Source organism: Hyla sarda, chromosome 5 (assembly GCF_029499605.1).
Source record: "Hyla sarda isolate aHylSar1 chromosome 5, aHylSar1.hap1, whole genome shotgun sequence".
In the NCBI taxonomy this organism is placed as follows: Eukaryota; Metazoa; Chordata; class Amphibia; order Anura; family Hylidae; genus Hyla; species Hyla sarda.
This window is the reverse complement of record NC_079193.1, coordinates 148,349,008-148,367,666: the sequence shown is the minus strand read 5'-3', so window position 1 is coordinate 148,367,666 and position 18,659 is coordinate 148,349,008. Positions and strand designations below refer to the sequence as shown.

Here is an 18,659-nt window from a genome sequence, read left to right as displayed (position 1 = left end):
TCACATGCTTGAAACAATCTTAATTTTCCACAATTTTGAAAGGGTGCCAATAATTTTGTACATCCCATTATTGGAGTTGGTGTGACATTATGTCCAATTTGCTTTTTTTCCTCCCTTTTTTGTTTTATTTCCAATACACACAAAGGGAATAAACATGTGTATAGCAAAACATGCGTTACTGCAATCCTTTTCTGTGAGAAATACTTCATTTTCTAGAAAAATTTCAGGGGTGCCAACATTTACGGCCATTACTGTGTGACCCTTCCAATTCTGATGCTGGTTAGACATTCCGACATATGTTCCTGTAGCTGCATAACAGGTCTTCAGTAGATTGGTGAGAGTTGGTCGCTTGTAAAAGTTCAGCTCTAGGATAAATTCCTTTTTATTTGCTCTGTGACGTGGTGCAGCTGTTGCCATGGAGACCAAGGTAGAGCTCTAAAGCACTCCAGCATGAAGCGGCCACTGTTGTCACCAGGAGAGGAACAATAGTCACAGGCTGAATGCTAGGATAGAGCCCGGCTCTCCGTCAGTCCAACCCCTGGAAAGAAACCAGAAATTCTCATGCACTGCACCAAACTCATCGTCCAAATGTCTGCATACAGTGAAATGCTGGCCCGCTGTCAGAACGCCAACTAATAACCCTCATTCTAAGCAAAGCCATCGGAATAACCTATCACATATAGCTACCAAGGTGCTGGGAGGAAAAAATGCTGGAATCTATCTGTGTTACTGGTGAGTAAGAATACTGCTGGAGCAAAACAGTCCAGTGACCGATGACTGATCTGTATACGTTTTCTGTTTTAGCATTTACTGCTTTTTATTATTGAGAATGTTTATGTAGTGCACAGAGCTTTCTCATGTGACGCAGTGCAGCATAAGCTAACGTCTGTTTATTAGTCTACCTTTAGCTGTTTGCTTATTGCCATCCTATTTGATACACACAGAGACTGTTTTTCTTTATGCACCATCTATCTATATGTGTGTGCATATATATATATATATATATATATATATATATATATATATGTATATATATATATTCATGTGTTTATCATATGTGAAAATACAATTTGTATCAGTTTGTCAAATTACTGAATACCTCAATATAAACACATAAACCAATGCAGCTTTCTTTGATATATGAAAGTGCTTGGTTGACTGACTGTGTGATCCGGATCATTTAGTATCTGTGTGAACAATAATAACACAAGCACTAGGTCACTGTGGTACATTGCAGCTCCTTTTCTGTGAGAACCTGTTAATGTACATTTATGAGTTTGGTTGAACCTGTTAAAAAAGTCCTATGCAAAAATAAAATGAGACTGAAATAAGGACAGGTTTTATATACATCCCGTTCAGGGGTCAAGTACTGGAAAAAAAAGTGTGGGAACTCACCCAAGATTTCGAACAACCCCCCCCATTTTGCGCAAAAAAAGAAAGAAAAGTCCAAGCAAAAATTTGACATCGTGCACAGTTCCAGGATTCTTACAGGCCACAGACGTACAGCTGCCTACAGTTTAGTAACAGGGAAAGACTCATTGCTCAATCACAGATTTAACCGTATACACATTTTTTTTTATAACAGGTTAACCCTCTGTGTTATCCTACTAGGGGGCTGTTCACATCACCATTTAAACTGAAGCTTAGAATATACAAAAAGGATTGCTAACACATACTGTGGTGTACTGGCAGTGGTCTATTTCACTTTATTGGCCTAAACGTAGTCAACTAGTGACTTAAGTTTTAGTCCATTCCCTTCATGTAAATGTTTACTTTGCAGCACTGTAAAGCACAGCAGACCACACTTTTTAGTCACACTAAGTAAACATAAACCTGCAGAAAATGGACTAAACATAGACACTAGCCCTTGACTATGTTTAGGCCACTAAAGTAAATGGGGACATTGCCACTACACCGCAGTATATGTTGACATCTCTGTTTGACAGACTTTATACCCTAAGTGTAAGGTTAAATCATTAAGTGAATATTTAGAACAATATTTAGTAGCCATAGGAGAGAACAGAGGTAACTACTGTCCCCTACCCCCACTTCTACAGATATTCCCACATACAGTGACCATATAATGGTAGATATCAGCTGTACACAGGCTCTGCAGACCATATAAGTGATTAAATACAGTTACATAAAGTGACTCGTGTGTTACGTTTTCTCTGATCAGAGTCAGTTACTTTCCTTTTTCTTCTTCCTCTGGCCCAGAATGTCATGACGATTAATTCCAGACACAACTCGTCTCCACAGAACCTGCAAGACAAACATTTTAGGCTCTGCACCTTTCCAGCACCTATAGTGCCCCAAACAGTAAACAGCCCCCCTGTAGAGATTACCAGCCCTCCTGTATAGCCCCTATATAGCAGTAGGCCCCGAGCAAAGTTCGTTACCATCACAGTCCAACTCCAGAGTAGTGGCTGTTCTGCTCCTCATAGGTGGGCAGCGGAGGGCCAGGTGTATTCTAGGAGACGTGACTGTCTCAGCCCATCTACTCCCAACAGCCATTGCCCTGTTAAAGTGGTAGAGGGCGGCTGCATTCCTAATGTGGCAGTGATGGCCCTGGGTGACTGTGCCTCAAGAATAGACACTGTAGCAAATTACCTTTCTGATAACAAACTGTAACAAAACCTTCATAGAATTAAGGACACAGACCATTTTGGCCTTGAAGACACAAAGTTTACTTTTTTTTACATTTTGTTTTTTTCCTCCTCGCTTTCTAAGAGCTATAACTAATTTTGCTATCGACAGATCCATAAAAGGCTTGTATTTGCACGACCAATTGTACTTTGTAATGACATCACCCATTTTACTATAAAATCTATGGCGCAACCCAAAAAATAATAATTTGTGAAGGAAATTGAGAAGAAAAACGCAATTTAGCTACTTTTTTTTTTGGGGGGGGGGTCGTTTATTCGGACTGCACTGTATGGTAAAAATGATATGCCATCTGTAATGATCTGCCTCATGTAATCTCATTACCACTGGGGTGACACACTGTAACAAACCTCCTCCTCATGTAATCACCTCACTACTGGGGTGACACACTGTAAGAAACCTCCTCCTCATGTAATCTCCTTGCTACTGGGCTGACACACTGTAACAAACCTCCTCCTCATGTAATATCACTACTGGGGTGATACACTGTAACAAACCTCCTCCTCATTTAATCTCTTTACTACTGGGGTGACACACTGTAACAAACCTCCTCCCCATGTAATCTCCTTGCTACTGGGCTGACACACTACAAACCTCCTCCTCGTCATGTTATCTCATTACTAATGGGGTGACACACTGTAACAAACATCCACCTCATGTAATCTCCTTACTACTGGGATCGGTAAAACAGAAAAAAGACTTGCAGTGGCACTGCCTTGGAGGTTGAAGAATCAAAGACGGATGCAGTAAGTATTAAACAGCATGTATTTTATTCATACATGCGGAGCAAAACGCATTTCAAGGGTATATTCCCTCTTTTTCAATTGCATTGATGCAATTGAAAAAGAGGGAATATACCCTTAAAAGAGCCCGGTCGACTCTGCAGGCTGCAGCCGAGGACCTCCGTTTTGCTACCCCTATGCCAAGGGGTTACGCGCATAAAACCAAGGTTTGCCTAAGGTAAGCAACATACTACTTGGGGAACCTGGGACACACCAAGCCCACGGAATTACGCCAGGCGCTGCCCTCCATTTTTTTCCCCTTATTTCCTTACTACTGGGGTGACCTCTCCTCCAGCCCAGCCCCGCCTCCTCCACAGCATCACACAGGTCCTTCAGCCATGATCTCTCTTCTCCTCCACAGCTAATCTCCACCCCCATCATGTGATGGTGACATCATCACAGGTCCTACATCTCCAGCATCTAGCAGTCCGGGCCAGGGGAGGAGACAGAGGGAGGGTAAGAACAGAGGTCGGTCCTGTAGGACAAGTGTAACAGGGACGGTGTTCCACTTCTGGAAAAAGCAAAAGAACGCTGTTCCTGTGCATTCCTGCAGGACTCGAGCCCTGATCTCGTTCCTATACCTTCTTTGTAGAGCATTTACAGGGCCTGCAAGCCATGGGTGGGGGTCATGCAATTAAACTTTTGTTTCCTCATTCAGGTAATGTTTCTTTGCATGCAAAAGTGACTATTTTACACCATTACAGTTCATAAGGCTGACAAATAAACATACATTTATCCAGGTCAGCCTTCAGCCAATAATTCAGCCAATAATTCTTCCTGACTCCAAATTCGCATTCAGAATCAAATCCTAGAACAACAACCTTCCTCCGAAATCTAGTGACTGTAACCTGTAATGTTGGTACGCTCCAGAAATATATCCAGGCCCCTCATTGAGTTCACCATGACCATTTCCTCTGGCAGAGAGTTCCACAGTCTCACTGCTTTTACAGGAAAGGTGCCCATACACCTTAGACTAAAGTTGGCTAAACCAAATGCCTATAGTGGGTTTGGCCAACTGTCTAAGGTTTATGGCAGCATCCTGACCAGGGGATGATGTCAGTGGAGAAAAGGATTGGGTGTGTTGGATTTTTAAAGCCCGACCTTATTGTTCTGGGAGGGATAAGCAAGCGCCAGAGCTGTGGATATGTGGCTTACCCCTCCACGTAGAGGACACATGAACATTCGGCCAAACGATCATGTGCATAGGGAATTCAGGAGAGATAATTGTTGGCCAAAGGAATGTTTGTCAGACAGTTATTGAAATTGTATGACCACCTTACAGATTTCCCCTCTATGTTGCTGTTGAAAGCTTCTTCAGATAGAGAAAGAATGGCCCCTCTTTATAGATAAAGTCTTGGGTACAGACAGGTAGTGCAGGTGACAATGATGACAACAGTACTTACCTTGTCCCGCTCCGAGCTGTGATTCTCTGGCAATCCTCTTCGGTATCTTCAGATCCAGGCCCGACTTGGAGCATAGGCGGAGCTTAGTGACGTCACCGCTGCTGTTTGCTGGCAGCGGAACCCAGCAGAGAACATCCGGAGAATCACAGCATGGTGCAGGACAAGGTAAGTACTGTTGTCATCAGTGTCACCTGCACTACCTGTATGTACCGACAGGTTAGTGCAGGAGACACTGATGATAGATTTTCTTTTACTTTTGATATACTTATATATAGTTATAAAAGGAAAAACGACAGGCTGTTCATCTGCACAAAACCCAATACACAAGGTCATGCTTAAGATGGGCAGGCATAGCGTGGCATAGAGAACGGAGGCAAGAATGCTCAGCAAGCCGGCTCCCCACATTGCGCACTAAATTAAATTAGCATTATAGCAACAGGGGTCATATCTTACCAATTTTAGTACTGTATCATTTTACTCCTGTTCCCCAGCACTGTATTGCATGTAGTGCGGGTGAACAGTCTGGTAGTTTTCCTTTACGTTCCCCTCAAACAACTTTTTTTTCCTACTACAAAACACAAATTTTTAAATTTTTTTTCTAGGTACTGTATTGTGGCCACTCAGGGGTTTAGTATGCAGAGACCAAAGGCCCAGTGCGTATAACAGAGTTGGCTGGAGAGGTAGTGTAGTCCTTAAAGGTCACAGTGGTTTTGTCACTGGTTCTTCCACATTTCTTTATTTCTTTAGGTTGGCACAGTGAAGGGGCCATGTACTAATGGTAATGGTGTTGCCCAGGGGTACAACCTGTGGAGTGTCTGGTAGCAAGAAAATGGGGGTGCCCTTGATGGTTTCTATGCACTTAATGGTACTTGACTTTTACAATGATGGCACAAGCAAAACAGTGACAGGTGTGAGGAGGTACAAGTTAAGGAGAAACAAAGCACAATGTGTGTGAGGAAAGTTCAGCAGCAATTTTCCAATTTTTCACAAAATTTTGAAACTCACTTTTCTTCAGGGACCAGTTCAGGTTTGGAGTGTATTTGAAGGGTCTTCATATTAGAAATACCCCATAAATGACCCCAATATAAAAACTGCACCCCCCAAAGTATTCAAAATGACATTCAGTCAGCGTTTTAACCCTTTAGGTGTTTCACAGAAATAGCAGCAAAGTGAAGGAGAAAATTCACAATCAATTTTTTACACTCGCATGTTCTTGTAGACCCAATTTTTTAATTTTTGCAAGGGGTAAAAAGGAGAAAATTGTTACTTGTATTTGTAAGTCAATTTCTCTTGAGTAAGCACATATGTCATATGTCTATGTTAATTGTTCGGTGGGCGCAGTAGAGGGCTCAGAAGGGAAGGAGCGACAAATGGTTTTGGGGGGCATGCCGCATTTAGGAAGCCCCTATGGTGCCTGGACAGCAAAAAAAAAAACCACATGGCATACTATTTTGGAAACTAGACCCCTCGGGGAACGTAACAAGGGGTTAAGTGAACCTTAATACCCCACAGGTGTTTCACGACTTTTGCATATGTAAAAAAAAATTATTATTTTTTACCTAAAATGCTTCTTTTCCCCAAAATTTTACATTTTTAAAAAGGGTAAAAGCAGAAAATACCCCCCCAAAATTTGTAACACAATTTCTCCCGAGTACGGCGATACCCCATATGTGACCCTAAACTGTTGCCTTGAAATACGACAGGGCTCCAAAGTGAGAGCGCCATGCGCATTTGAGGCCTATATTAGGGATTGCATAGGGGTGGACATAGGGGTATTCTATGCCAGTGATTCCCAAATAGGGTGTCTCCAGCTGTTGTATAACTCCCAGCATGCCTGGACAGTCAGTGGCTGTCTGGTACTACTGGGAGTAGTTGTTTTGCAACAGCTGGAGGCTCCGTTTTGGAAACAGTGGCGTACCAGACATTTTTCATTTTTATTGGGGAGGGGAGGGGGGCTGTGTAGGGGTGTGTGTATATGTAGTGTTTTTTACTTTTTATTTTGTGGTAATGTAGTGTAGTGTTTTTAGGGTACAGTCGCACAGGCAAGGGTTCACAGTAGTTTCTCGCTGGCAGTTTGAGCTGCGGCAGAAAATTTGCCGCAGCTCAAACTTGCAACCAGATACTTACTGTAAACCTCCGCCCATGTGAGTGTACCCTGTACATTCACATTGGGGGGGAGAAACATCCAGCTGTTGCAAAACTACAACTCCCAGCATGTACGGTCTATCAGTGAATGCTGGGAGTTGTAGTTTTGCAACAGCTGGAGGCACACTGGTTGTGAAACACCGAGTTTGGTAACAAACTCAGTGTTTTGCAACCAGTGTGCCTTCAGCTGTTGCAAAAGCTACAACCCCCAGCATGTACGGACAGCGGAAGGGCATGCTGGGTCTTGTAGTTATGCAACAGCTGGAGGCATACTACTTTGGCTGGGGATGCTGGGGATTGTAGTTATGCAACAGCTGGAGACACACTGGTTTCACAACCAGTGTGCCTTCAGCTGTTGCAAAACTACAACTCTCAGCAGTCACCGACAGCCAACAGGCATGCTGGGAGTTGTAGTTATGCAACCAGCAGATGCACCACTACAACTCTCAGCATGCACTTTAGCTGATTGTGCAAGCTGGGAGTTGTAGTTATACAACAGCTGAAGGTACACTTTTCCATTGAAAAAATGTGCCTCCAGCTTTTGCAAAACTATAAGTTCCAGCATGCTCATAAGGGAATGCTGGGAGTTGTGGTGGTCTGCCTCCTGCTGTTGCAAAACTACAGCTCCCAGCATGCCCTTTCTGCATGCTGGGAGCTGTTGCTAAGCAACAGCAGGAGGCTGTCACTCACCTCCTACTGCTGCTTCGGGACACAGGTCAGTCCCTCGCTGCCGCCGCTCCTGGGGCCCCGATCCCAACATTGACGCCGGGGATTGCGGTCCCCAGCTCCCGGGGTCCACGTCCCGCTCCCGCTCACGTCCTCCGGAAGAGGGGCGGAGCGGGTTGCGGGAGTGACACCCGAAGCAGGTGCCCTGATTGGTTGGCCGGTAAACCGGCCGATGAATCAGGGTGATCGTGAGGTGGCACCAATGCCACCTCACCCCTGCTGTTCGTGGCAGTCAGAGACGGCCCCAAACAGCCTGTAATTCCGGGTCACTGGAGACCCGATTGACCCGGAATCTGCCGCAGATCGCTGGGCTGAATTGTCCAGCGATCTGCGGTCATCGCCGACATGGGGGGGGTCATCATGACCCCCCTGGGCGATATGCTGCGATGTCTGCTGAACGATTTCAGCAGGCATCGGGCACCAGCTCCCCTCCGGCTAGTCCTTAAGGACTCGGAAAAGGGGCCGTTTGAGTACGTCCTGCGTCCTTAAGGGGTTAAGTACTACAACATATCTCTAATATACTTTAATGAAAAAAAGTGATTTTAAACCAGTTTAAAATCACTTTTAAATTCGGCCACTAGGGGTCGCCCTCCTAGTGGCCGAATGCATTCGGCAGTGACGTCACTACAGAATTTCGACTAATTTAGGCCTGGCAATGAGTCGAAATTCAGTCACTGCGGTGCTCGCTCCCGCCTGTCAATCAAACAGGCGAGAGCGAGCACGCTGATAGCTGGGGCTGCGCACATTGGCCAGCTCCACTGCTCACTCATTGCTGCGCTGATCCTCCAGATGGAGTCTGATTAATATATATGTTATATACATCTGGCATGAGTGTTATTTATCTAATAGGGTGCCTCCAGCTGTTTCACAACTACAATTCTCAGCATGGCCTGACAGCTAATAGCAATCATGGCATGCTGGTAGTTGTAGTTGGGAAACAGCTGGAGGCACCCTATAAGAAAAAGAACACTCATGCATAGACGATCTAAGGGCGGAAGCAAGCGCCCAGCAAGGAGTCAGTGATGTTGCGCCTGTTGGGAAGCGCTGCTTCCTGCCCTGCTTTATAGAGCAGATTTAGAAGCACTAAATCTGCTCTATTAAAGCGATTTAAGAAAATTTTAAGCCAGGTAGGGGGTTAGGGCTAGATTACTACTAGGTAGGGATATATTAGATTATATAGTACTTGGTGGGAGCTACCCTTTAAGCATTAATAACTCTGGGATGCTTTTACTTTTCATTCTGAATCTGAGATTTGTTTTTTCATGACATATTCCACTTTATGTTAGTGGTAAAATTTTGTCGATGCTTGCATCATTTCTTGGTGAAAAATTTGATGAAAAATTAGAAAATTTAGCATTTTTTTTTTTTACTTTGAAACGCTCTGCTTATAAGGAAAATTTACATCCCAAATAAATTATACATTGATTCACATATACAATATGTCTACTTTATGTTTGCATCATAAAATTGACGTGTTTTTACTGTTGGAAGACATCAGAGGGCTTCAAAGTTCAGCAGCACTTTTCCAATTTTTCACAAAATATTCAAAATCAGAATTTTTCAGGGACCAGTTCTGTTTTGAAGTGGATTTGAGGGACCTTCATATTAGAAATACAACACAAATGACCCCATTATAAAAACTGCAAACCTCAAAGAATTCAAAATTCAGTAAGTGTGTTAACCCTTTAGGTGTTTCACAGGAATAGCAGCAAAGTGAAGGAGAAAATTCAAAATCTTAATTTTTTACACTCGCATGTTCTTGTAGACCCAGTTTTTGAATTTTTACAAGGGGTAAAAGGAGAGGAACCACCCTAAAATGTGTAACACAATTTCTCTCGAGTAAGGAAACATCTCATATGGGTTTGTCAAGTGCTCTGTGGGTGCACTAGAGGGCTCAGAAGGGAAGGAGCAACAATGGGATTTTGGAGAGTGAGTTTTTCTGAAATGGTTTTTGGGGGGCATGTCACATTTAGGAAGCCCCTATGGTGCCAGAACAGCAAGAAAAGGTGTTTGATGACTTTTCGTTAAAGTTGGATGTGTAAATGAATTTTTTTTCACTAAAATGCTGGTTTTCCCACAAATTTTACATTTTTACAAGGGGTAATAGGAGAAAATGCCCCCCAAAATTTGTAACCCCATTTTTTCTGAGTATGGAAATACCCCATGTGTGGACGTCAAGTGCTTTGCTGGTGCACTACAATGCTCAGAAGAAAAGGAGCGCCATTGAGCTTTTGGAGAGAGAATCTGGTAGGAATAGAAGTCGGGGGCCTTGTGCATTTACAAAGCCCCCCGTGGTGCCAGAACAGTGAACCCAACCCACATGTGACCCCATTTTGGAAACTACACCCCTCACAGAATTTAATAAGGGGTGCAGTGAGCATTTACCCATTTTCACGGACCACTGTTCCAAAAATCTGTCAGACACTTGTGGGGCGTAAATGCTCACTGTACCCCTTATTACATTCCGTGAGGGGTGCAGTTTCCAAAATGGGGCCACATGTGGGGGGGGTCCATTGTTCTGTCACTATGGGGGCTTTGTAAACACACGTGGCCTTCAATTTCGGACAAATTTTCTCTTCAAAAGCCAAATGGCGCTCCTTTTCTTCTGAGCATTGTAGTGTTTTTAGGGTAAATTCACACAGGCGGAGGTTTACGGTGAGTTTCCCGCTAGGTGTTTGCGCCGCAGCAGAAAATTTGCCGCAGCTCAAACTTGAAGCAGGAAACCCACTGTAAACCCGCCCATGTGAATGTACCCTGTACATTCACATGGGGGGGGGGGGGGGGTAAACCTCCAGCTGGTGCAACCCTACAACTCCCAGTATGCACAGACAGACCATGCATTCTGGGAGTTGTACTTTTGCAACAGCTGGAGGCACATTGTTTGGAAAACCTTCAGTTAGGTTCTGTTACCAGACTTATTATGTTCACACCAGTGTGCCTCCAGCTGTTGCAAAACTACAACTCCCAGCATGTACTGATCGCCGAAGGACATGCTGGGAGATGTAGTTATGCAACAGCTGGGGGTACGCAACTACAACTCCCAGCATGCCGAGACAGCTGTTTGCTGTTTGGGCATGCTGGGATTTGCAGTTTTGTAACATCTGGAGGGCTACAGTTTAGAGACCACTGCACAGTGATCTCCAAACTGTGGCCCTCCAGATGTTGCAAAACTACAAATCCCAGCATGCCCAGACAGCAAACTGCTGTGTGGGCATGCTGGAAGTTGTAGTTTTGCAAGATCTGGAAGACCACAGTTTAAAGACCACTGCACAGTGATCTCCAAACTGTAGCCCACTAAATTTTGCAAAACTACAAATCCCAGCATGCCCAAACGGCTGCCTTGGCATGCTGGGAGTTGTAGTTTTGTAACATCTGGAGGGCTACAGTTTAGAGACCACTGTATAGTGGTCTCCAAACTTTAGCCCTCCATATTTTGCCAGGCAACTACTCACCTGCTTCCGTGGTCTTCACCAGGGAGCCGCACGTCATCACCGCCCGCCGCCGCGGATCGCATGTAAGGGACCTCCACCGCCGCCGCTGCCGGTCACGCTACAGTTCCCCCGTTCTGCCTGGATTACTGTTGGTGGGCAGAACGGGGGAACCGAACTTTAACCCCTCCCCACCCCTGATCTGCTATTGGTCAGTCTTCTGACTGACCAATAGGGATAGGAGGGGTGACCCCTGTCACCTAACTCCTATTCCTTCAGGAGGACCGGGGGTTTCTTGGACACCCCCGATCCTCCTGATTTTTCAGGTCACCAGAGACCCGTATGACCCGGAATCGCCGAAAATCCCCGGTCTGAATTGACCGACATGGGGGGGTCTCAGGACCCCCCTGGGCATATGCACTGGATGCCTGCTGATAGATATCAGCAGTCATCCCGGTCCGGTCCCCAACCGGCTAGCCGCAGGGACCGGAATTCCCACGGGCGTACCAATACGCCCTATGTCCTTAAGGACTTAGGACATACCACTACGTCCTAAGCCCGCTCCCGGTGTTAAAAACAGGGTCACGCCGTAACCCCGCATCACACCGGGTCGGTCCTGGTGGCTAATCATAGCCGGGACCCTGGGCTAACAGCGCGCGGCATTGATCGTTGTGCCGCGCGCTTTTAACCCTTCAGACGCGGCGATCAAAGTTGACCGCCGCGTCTGAAAGTGAAAGTAAATGCTTCCCGGCAGCTCAGTCGGGCTGATCGGGACATTGCGATAAAATCGTGATGTTCCGATCAGCTGGGACGCAGGCGGAGGTCTCCTTACCTGTGTCCGCGGCGTCCGATCGGGGTTGATTGCTCCAAGCCTGAACTACAGGCTTGAGCAATCGAGCCCCTATCTTGCTGATCCGTGCAGAGCTATGGCTCTGCAGGGATCAGCATAGGAGATCAGTGGGTGAAGTGCTATAGCACTGCCAAAAAAAAGGGGAAAAAAAAGTTAACAAATTCCAAAGTCCAAAATAACATATTTTTGGTCGCTTTTTATATCATGAAAAAATGAATAAAAAGCGATCAAAAAGTCCGATCAATAAAAAAAAACTGTACCGCTAAAAACTTCAGATGACGGCGCAAAAAATGAGCCCTCATACCGACCCATCCGCAGAAAAAGAAAAAAGTTAGGGGTCAGAAGATGACAATTTTAAACGTATAAATTTCCGTGCATGTAGTTATGATTTTTTCCAGAAGTACGACAAAATCAAACCGATATAAGTAGGGTATCATTTAATCGTACAGAATAAAGATCAGGTGTCATTTTTACTGAAAAATGTACTGCATAGAAACGGAAGCCCCCAAATTTACAAAATGGCGTTTTTTCTTCAATTTCGTCTAACAATGATTTTTTTTTTCCGTTTTGTTGTAGATTTTTGGGTAAAATGACTAATGTCACTGCAAAGTAGAATTGGTGGCGCAAAAAATAAGCCATCATATGGATTTTTAGGTGCAAAATTTAAATGGTTATGATTTTTAAAAGGTGAGGAGGAAAAAACGAAAGTGCAAAAACCGAAAACCCCTCAGTCCTTAAGAGGTTAAGGACTCAGGATGCAGGGCGTATGCATACGCCCTGCGTCCTGAAGAGGTTAAGGCCAAAATGGACTTGGTATTTAATGGGTTAAGCCTCTTGGGCATAGAGATCCACAGATGCTCAATAGGGTTTAGGTCTGGAGACATGCTTGGCCATTCCATCACCTTTACCCTCAGCTTATTTGGCAAGGCAGTGCTTGTGTTTGATATGTGTTTGGGTTTGTTATCATGTTGGAATACAGCCCTCCAGACCAGTCTTTGAAGGGAGGTGATCATGGTCTGCTTCAGGATGTCATAGTACATGTTGGCATTCATGGTTCCCTCAATAAACTGTAGCTCCCCAAAATCAGCAGTCCCCATCCAGGCCTAGACCTTGACATTCCCACTACCATGCTTGACTGTAGACAATACACACTTGTCTTTGTTCTCCTCACCTGTTTGTTACCCTCTTTTATATGCTTTATAATGTAGACACTATATTTGTTTTATTAGGTGTAAAACTGAGGTGGGAAAGCCAGATGTGAATATCACTATTACAGTGGCTCTCACATGGGATTACTCATGCCATTTATATATGTGGCTATCAAATGGAGATCACTGTGGGACTGCTCCCGGTGGCTATACGGCACTCAATCGCCATAACCTGCTGTGCACCGCAGGTGCGGTTAGAAGGCTCACTGGCCTAATCTGACCCTATCTAATTTTGTAAATCTTTCTTTTTAGAGGTACATTTAAGACATAGTGGACTGAGTTTATTTATGGGGAGCTGCAGGAGTGTGGAGGATGGGGGGCTGTAGCAGTGTGGAGGATGCCGCACCCCCCCATCTTCTACACTGCTGCAGCCCCCCATCCTCCACACTGCTACAGCCCCCCATCCTCCCCTTCCCCTGTCCTCCACACTCCTACAGTGCCCCCCACCCCTCTGCCATAATAAACTACGGTATCTTACACATTTCATCCCTAGCGGAGACCAGCACTTCCCCACCTTCGTCCGTACCATAGAGTCTGCAACTTGTACTGTATGGGATCTCCTTCTGTTGCCTGTTGCTTAGCAGCCGGGGGCAGGGACACGTCCGTGACGTCGGCCGTGCATACGCGCGGACGTTTTAAAGCGACAGCGTCCCTGTCCCGGCACAATTACGGTATGCCCGCGACCAGCTAAAGGAGATGAGAGGAGGTGAGGGGGACTGGGGGGTCTGGTCTGAGGGCATTACTGGCGGCTGCGGTCCAGATGTGGACCGCGGTCCGCCAGTTCATTACCCCTGGCCTAGGTCTTATTTTCGGGGTAGGGCTTATATTGCAGCCCACCCTTATAATCCTGCTAGGGTTTATTTTCGGGGTAGGGTTTATTTTTGGGGAAACAGGGTAAAAGAGGGTAACAAGACCCCTGATTCAGCTCTATAGCAAGAGACACAAAGCTGCTGAGTGTGACACTAGATTATTCATATATAATATCTTATTAACTGTTTACAAACCATGGTGGTTATACCGGCTATGACCCATAGTGTTGGTTTTCAGATACCTAATTGACATTAGTGGTACTGGAATTTTAATTGTGTGTTTCTCACCTTTTTGTTATTTATACATAAGAGTAATAAAAATTATGTTTTAGTACTGTAGCACATGTAATTTAGAGGATATTTAACCCCCTAGGGTTATTTGTTGTGTCTTCTTTAGAAGAGGCTTCCTTCTGGGAAGACAGCCATGCAGACCAATTTCATGCAGTGTGTGGTGTATGGTCTGAGCACTGACAGGCTGACAACCCCCTTCAACCTCTAAAGCAATGCAATCAGCATTCATATATCTATTTTTCAAAGACAACCTTAGCATATAACGCTGAGCATGTGCACTCAACTCTTCGCTCGACCGGTCCTGAGGAGAACCTGTCCTGTGAAACTGCTGTATGGTCTTTCCCATATTGTTGCATCTCAGTTTCGAGGTCTTAGCAATCTTTGTGTAGCCTAGTCCATCTTTACGTAGAACAACAATTCTATTTTTCAGTTTCTCAGAGAGTTCTTTGCCATGAAGTGCCATGTTGATCTTCACATGATCAGATTTAGAGAGTATGAGAGCAATAACACCAAATATAAGACACCTGCTCCCCATTCACACCTGAGATCTTGCAACACTAATGAGTTTAATGACACCAAGGAGGGAAAATGGGCCCAGTTTGGACATTTCTACTTAGGGGTATACTGACTTTTGGTGCCAAGGTTTAGACATTAATGGCTGTGTGTTGAGTTATTTTGAGGGGACACAACATTAAACACTGTTATAAAGGCTTTGCACCATTCTAGCAGAGTGTCATTTCTTAAATTTTGTTACATGAAAAGATATAATAAAATATTTACAAAAATGTAAGGGGTGGACTTGCTTATGAGAGATGTTGCAACTATGTTCCTAATAATAATGTACACTTCTAATAACACTCTGGGGCTTCTGTTTGATGTCTTTGGTGTACTGGCCTAATGCTATTTTACTGTGCACTTTCCATTCTATGATTAGCTATGGTTAATTCTATCCCTATCAATGAAAGAGCAGATAATGAAAGATGCATTAATTGTACCACTGGAACAAGTTAACATATCTGTCATTACCGCCTATTCTTTTTCATCACCATGTAATCTAATTCTACGTAATATGATAGGAGACTTCAGATTAATTTGCTTGTTTGTTCAGTGTCACACAAAGCGTAATATCTTAACAGAGAGGGAAATTTTTAATTTTTATGGACAACATTAAATCTAATTATTGCTAAGAGTGTTTTAAAGGAAAACTGTCACATGTCCACTCCTGCACTGACCACAGGTACTGACGGATAGTGCGGGGATGCTGATTCATATGATTCCTACCTTACCTCGTCATATGATTCCTACCTTACGTTCGCCCGCAATCTTCATCCCCCCTCGTAACTGGTCCTCACTGCGCATGTAAGGAAGCAGCACATGCGCAGTGAAGACCAGTTAGGAGCGGTGGGAAGTGGGAGAGCTGGAAGAAGGGGGGATGAATATTCATTAGCAGGCGGTGCTGCGGACGGGCCACTAGGCTCCTACCTTGCCCGTGCCAGTTACAGCCACATTTGCATACATATAAAAATTGAGATTGCGGGCGAACGGCCGGACGGATCCGGGCAAGGTAGGGATCATATGAATCAGCATCCCCAGCACTATCCGTCAGTACCTGTGTTTAGTGAGGGAGTGAACATGTGACAGTTTTCCTTTAAAGTGCTGTTATTAAAGGGGCACTCCACCCCTAGACATCTTATCCCCTATTCAAAGGATAGGGGATAAGTTGTCAGATCGCCGGGGTCCCCCCGCAATATAGCAAGCAGCACCCACCTGTAACTGCTTCCGGAAGCGCTGGAGGCTCTCAGGCTAATTCCTCCCGACCACGGGGATGGAAGATCGTGATGTCACAACTCTGCTACCGTGTGACATCACGCCCCACCCCCTCAATGCAAGTCTATGGGAGGGGGCGTGAAATTATAGTGGAAAATAAGTATTTGGTTAATAACAAAAGTTCATCTCAATACTTTGTTATATACCCTTTGTTGGCAATGACAGAGGTCAAATATTTTCTGTAAAATTCACAAGGTTTTTAAACATTGTTGCTGGTACTTTGGCCCATTCCTCCATGCAGATCTCCTCTAGAGCAGTGATATTTTGGGGCTGTCGCTGGGCAACAAGGACTTTCAACTCCCTCCAAAGGTTTTCTATGGGGTTGAGATCTGGAGACTGGCTAGGCCACTCCAAGACCTTGAAATGCTTCTTACGAAGCCACTCCTTCGTTGCCCAGGCGGTGTGTTTGGGATCACTGTCATGCTGAAAGACCCAACCATGTTTCATCTTCAATGCCCTTGCTTATGGAAGGAGGTTTTCACTCAAAATCTCCCGATACATGACCCCATTCATTCTTTCCTTTACACGGATCAGTCGTCCTTGTCCCTTAGCAGGAACACCACCCCAAAGCATGATGTTTCCACCCCCATGCTTCACAGTAGATGTGGTGTTCTTTGGATGCAACTCAGCATTCTTTCTCCTCCAAACACGATGAGTTGAGTTTTTACCAAAAAGTTCTACTTTCATCTGACCATATGACATTCTCCTAATACTCTTCTGGATCATCTAAATGCTCTCTAGCAAACTTCAGACAGGCCCAGACATGTACTGGCTTAAGCAGGGGGACACTTCTGGCACTGCACTGTTTGAGTCCCTGGCGGCGTTGTGTGTTACTGATGGAAGTGTTTGTTACTTTGGTCCCAGCTCTCTGCAGGTCATTCATTAGGGATTTTTGCTCACCGTTCTTGTGATTATTTTGACACCAAGGGGTGTGGTGGTCTTGTATGTCTTCCATTTTTTTTATAATTGCTCCCACAGTTGAATTCTTCACACCAAGCTGCTTGCCTATTGCAGATTCAGCCTTACCAGCCTAATGCAGGTCTACAATTTTGTTTCTGGTGTCCTTCGACAGCTATTTCGTCTTGGCCATAGTGGAGTGTGACTGTTTGAGGTTGTGGACAGGTGTCTTTTATACTAATAACAAGTTCAGCCAGGTGCCATTAAAACAGGTAACAAGTGGAAGACAGAGGAGACTCTTAAAGAAGAAGTTTCAGGTCTGTGAGAGCCAGAAATCTTGCTTGTTTTAGGTGACCAATACTTATTTTGCAATATAATTTGCAAATAAGTTCTTTAAAAATCAGACAATGTTATTTTATGAATTTTTTTTTCTCATTATGTGTCTCATAGGTGAGGTATACCTATGAGGAAAATTACAGGCCTCTCTCTTTTTTTTTAAGTGGGAGAACTTGCACAGTTGACTAAATACTTTTTTGCCCCACTGTAGGTGTGAATTTAATTTTAATAATGGGAGTGAATATCATGTTATACAGGTATTATACAGTCAGGGGGTGTGTATATTTTACATTGAGGAGCATGTGTGTCTAATAGATCCCACCCATCACCTGATATTCACTCAATTTATAAATTAAGTTTAAATCCATCTGACTGCCACTCTGAATTGAAGCACTATAAAACCACGTATCTTGGGAACAGAAGGGTGTTAATTAAAGGGGTAAATGGTTAAAAAATCTTAATCCTTCCTGTATTTATTAGTTGCTGAATACTACAGAGGAAATTATTTTCTTTTTGGAATGCTCTCTGATGACATCACAAACACACTGCTCTCTGCTGATGTTATCATAATAATAATAATAATAAGTCTTTATTTATTGTTGTCCTTAGTGGGATTTGAACCCAAGGCCCCAGCACTGCAAGGCAGCAGTGCTAACCACTAAGCCACCATGCTGCCCTTAGCATACATCTGCTATGCACAGTTGCTAAAATGGACAGAGTTGTCAGCAGAGAGCACTGTGGTCGTGATGTCATCAGTGTTCCAAAAAGAAAGGAATTTCCTCTGTAGCATTCAGCAGCTAATGAGCACTGGAAGGATAAAAAATTTTTAATAGAAGTAATTTACAAATATGTTTAACTTTCTGGCACCAGTTGATTTAAAAAAGAAAAAAGAATGTTTTTCCACCGGAGTACCCCTTTCAGGGTAAAATTCATTAAATGTAAGTTCGCTCATCTCTAATAGGCAAGTACTTAGTACATGTCAATATTTTTGTATATTCTTTCCCATTGACTTACACCCTAAGCTATTTATTGATAATACAATCTCATTTTGGGGGTTGGCCACAGGTTCTATGTAAACATGGGCATTGTTTTAACCCCTTAAGGATGCAGAGCATACCTGTACGCCTTGCACCCGCTCCACTGCTATGATGCGAGCTTACGAGCTGACCCCGTGTCATAGCGGGGTGGTCCCAGCAGCTATCAGCAGCCAGAACCCGTGTCTAATGCCGGACATCACCGATTACGGTGATGCCTGGCATTATCCCCTTAGACGCCGCGATCAAGGTTGATTGC

General features: G+C 44.3%; 1 protein-coding gene across 3 annotated transcripts in view; it reads left to right on the top strand.

Moving 5' to 3' along the window:
* The first annotated feature begins 296 nt into the window (after positions 1-296).
* MATCAP2 (microtubule associated tyrosine carboxypeptidase 2) overlaps positions 297-18,659 on the top strand; it is a 35,582-nt gene continuing 17,219 nt past the window's right edge. Inside the window, exons 1-2 of one of the 3 annotated variants that reach the window (XM_056520480.1) lie at positions 297-732; positions 5,452-5,529. In XM_056520480.1, the coding sequence (XP_056376455.1) occupies positions 708-732; positions 5,452-5,529 (103 nt within the window). In that variant the 5' untranslated portion in view covers positions 297-707. The remainder of the gene's footprint in view (positions 733-5,451; positions 5,530-18,659) is intronic. The other 2 variants (XM_056520481.1, XM_056520482.1) reach the window with 2 other exon arrangements.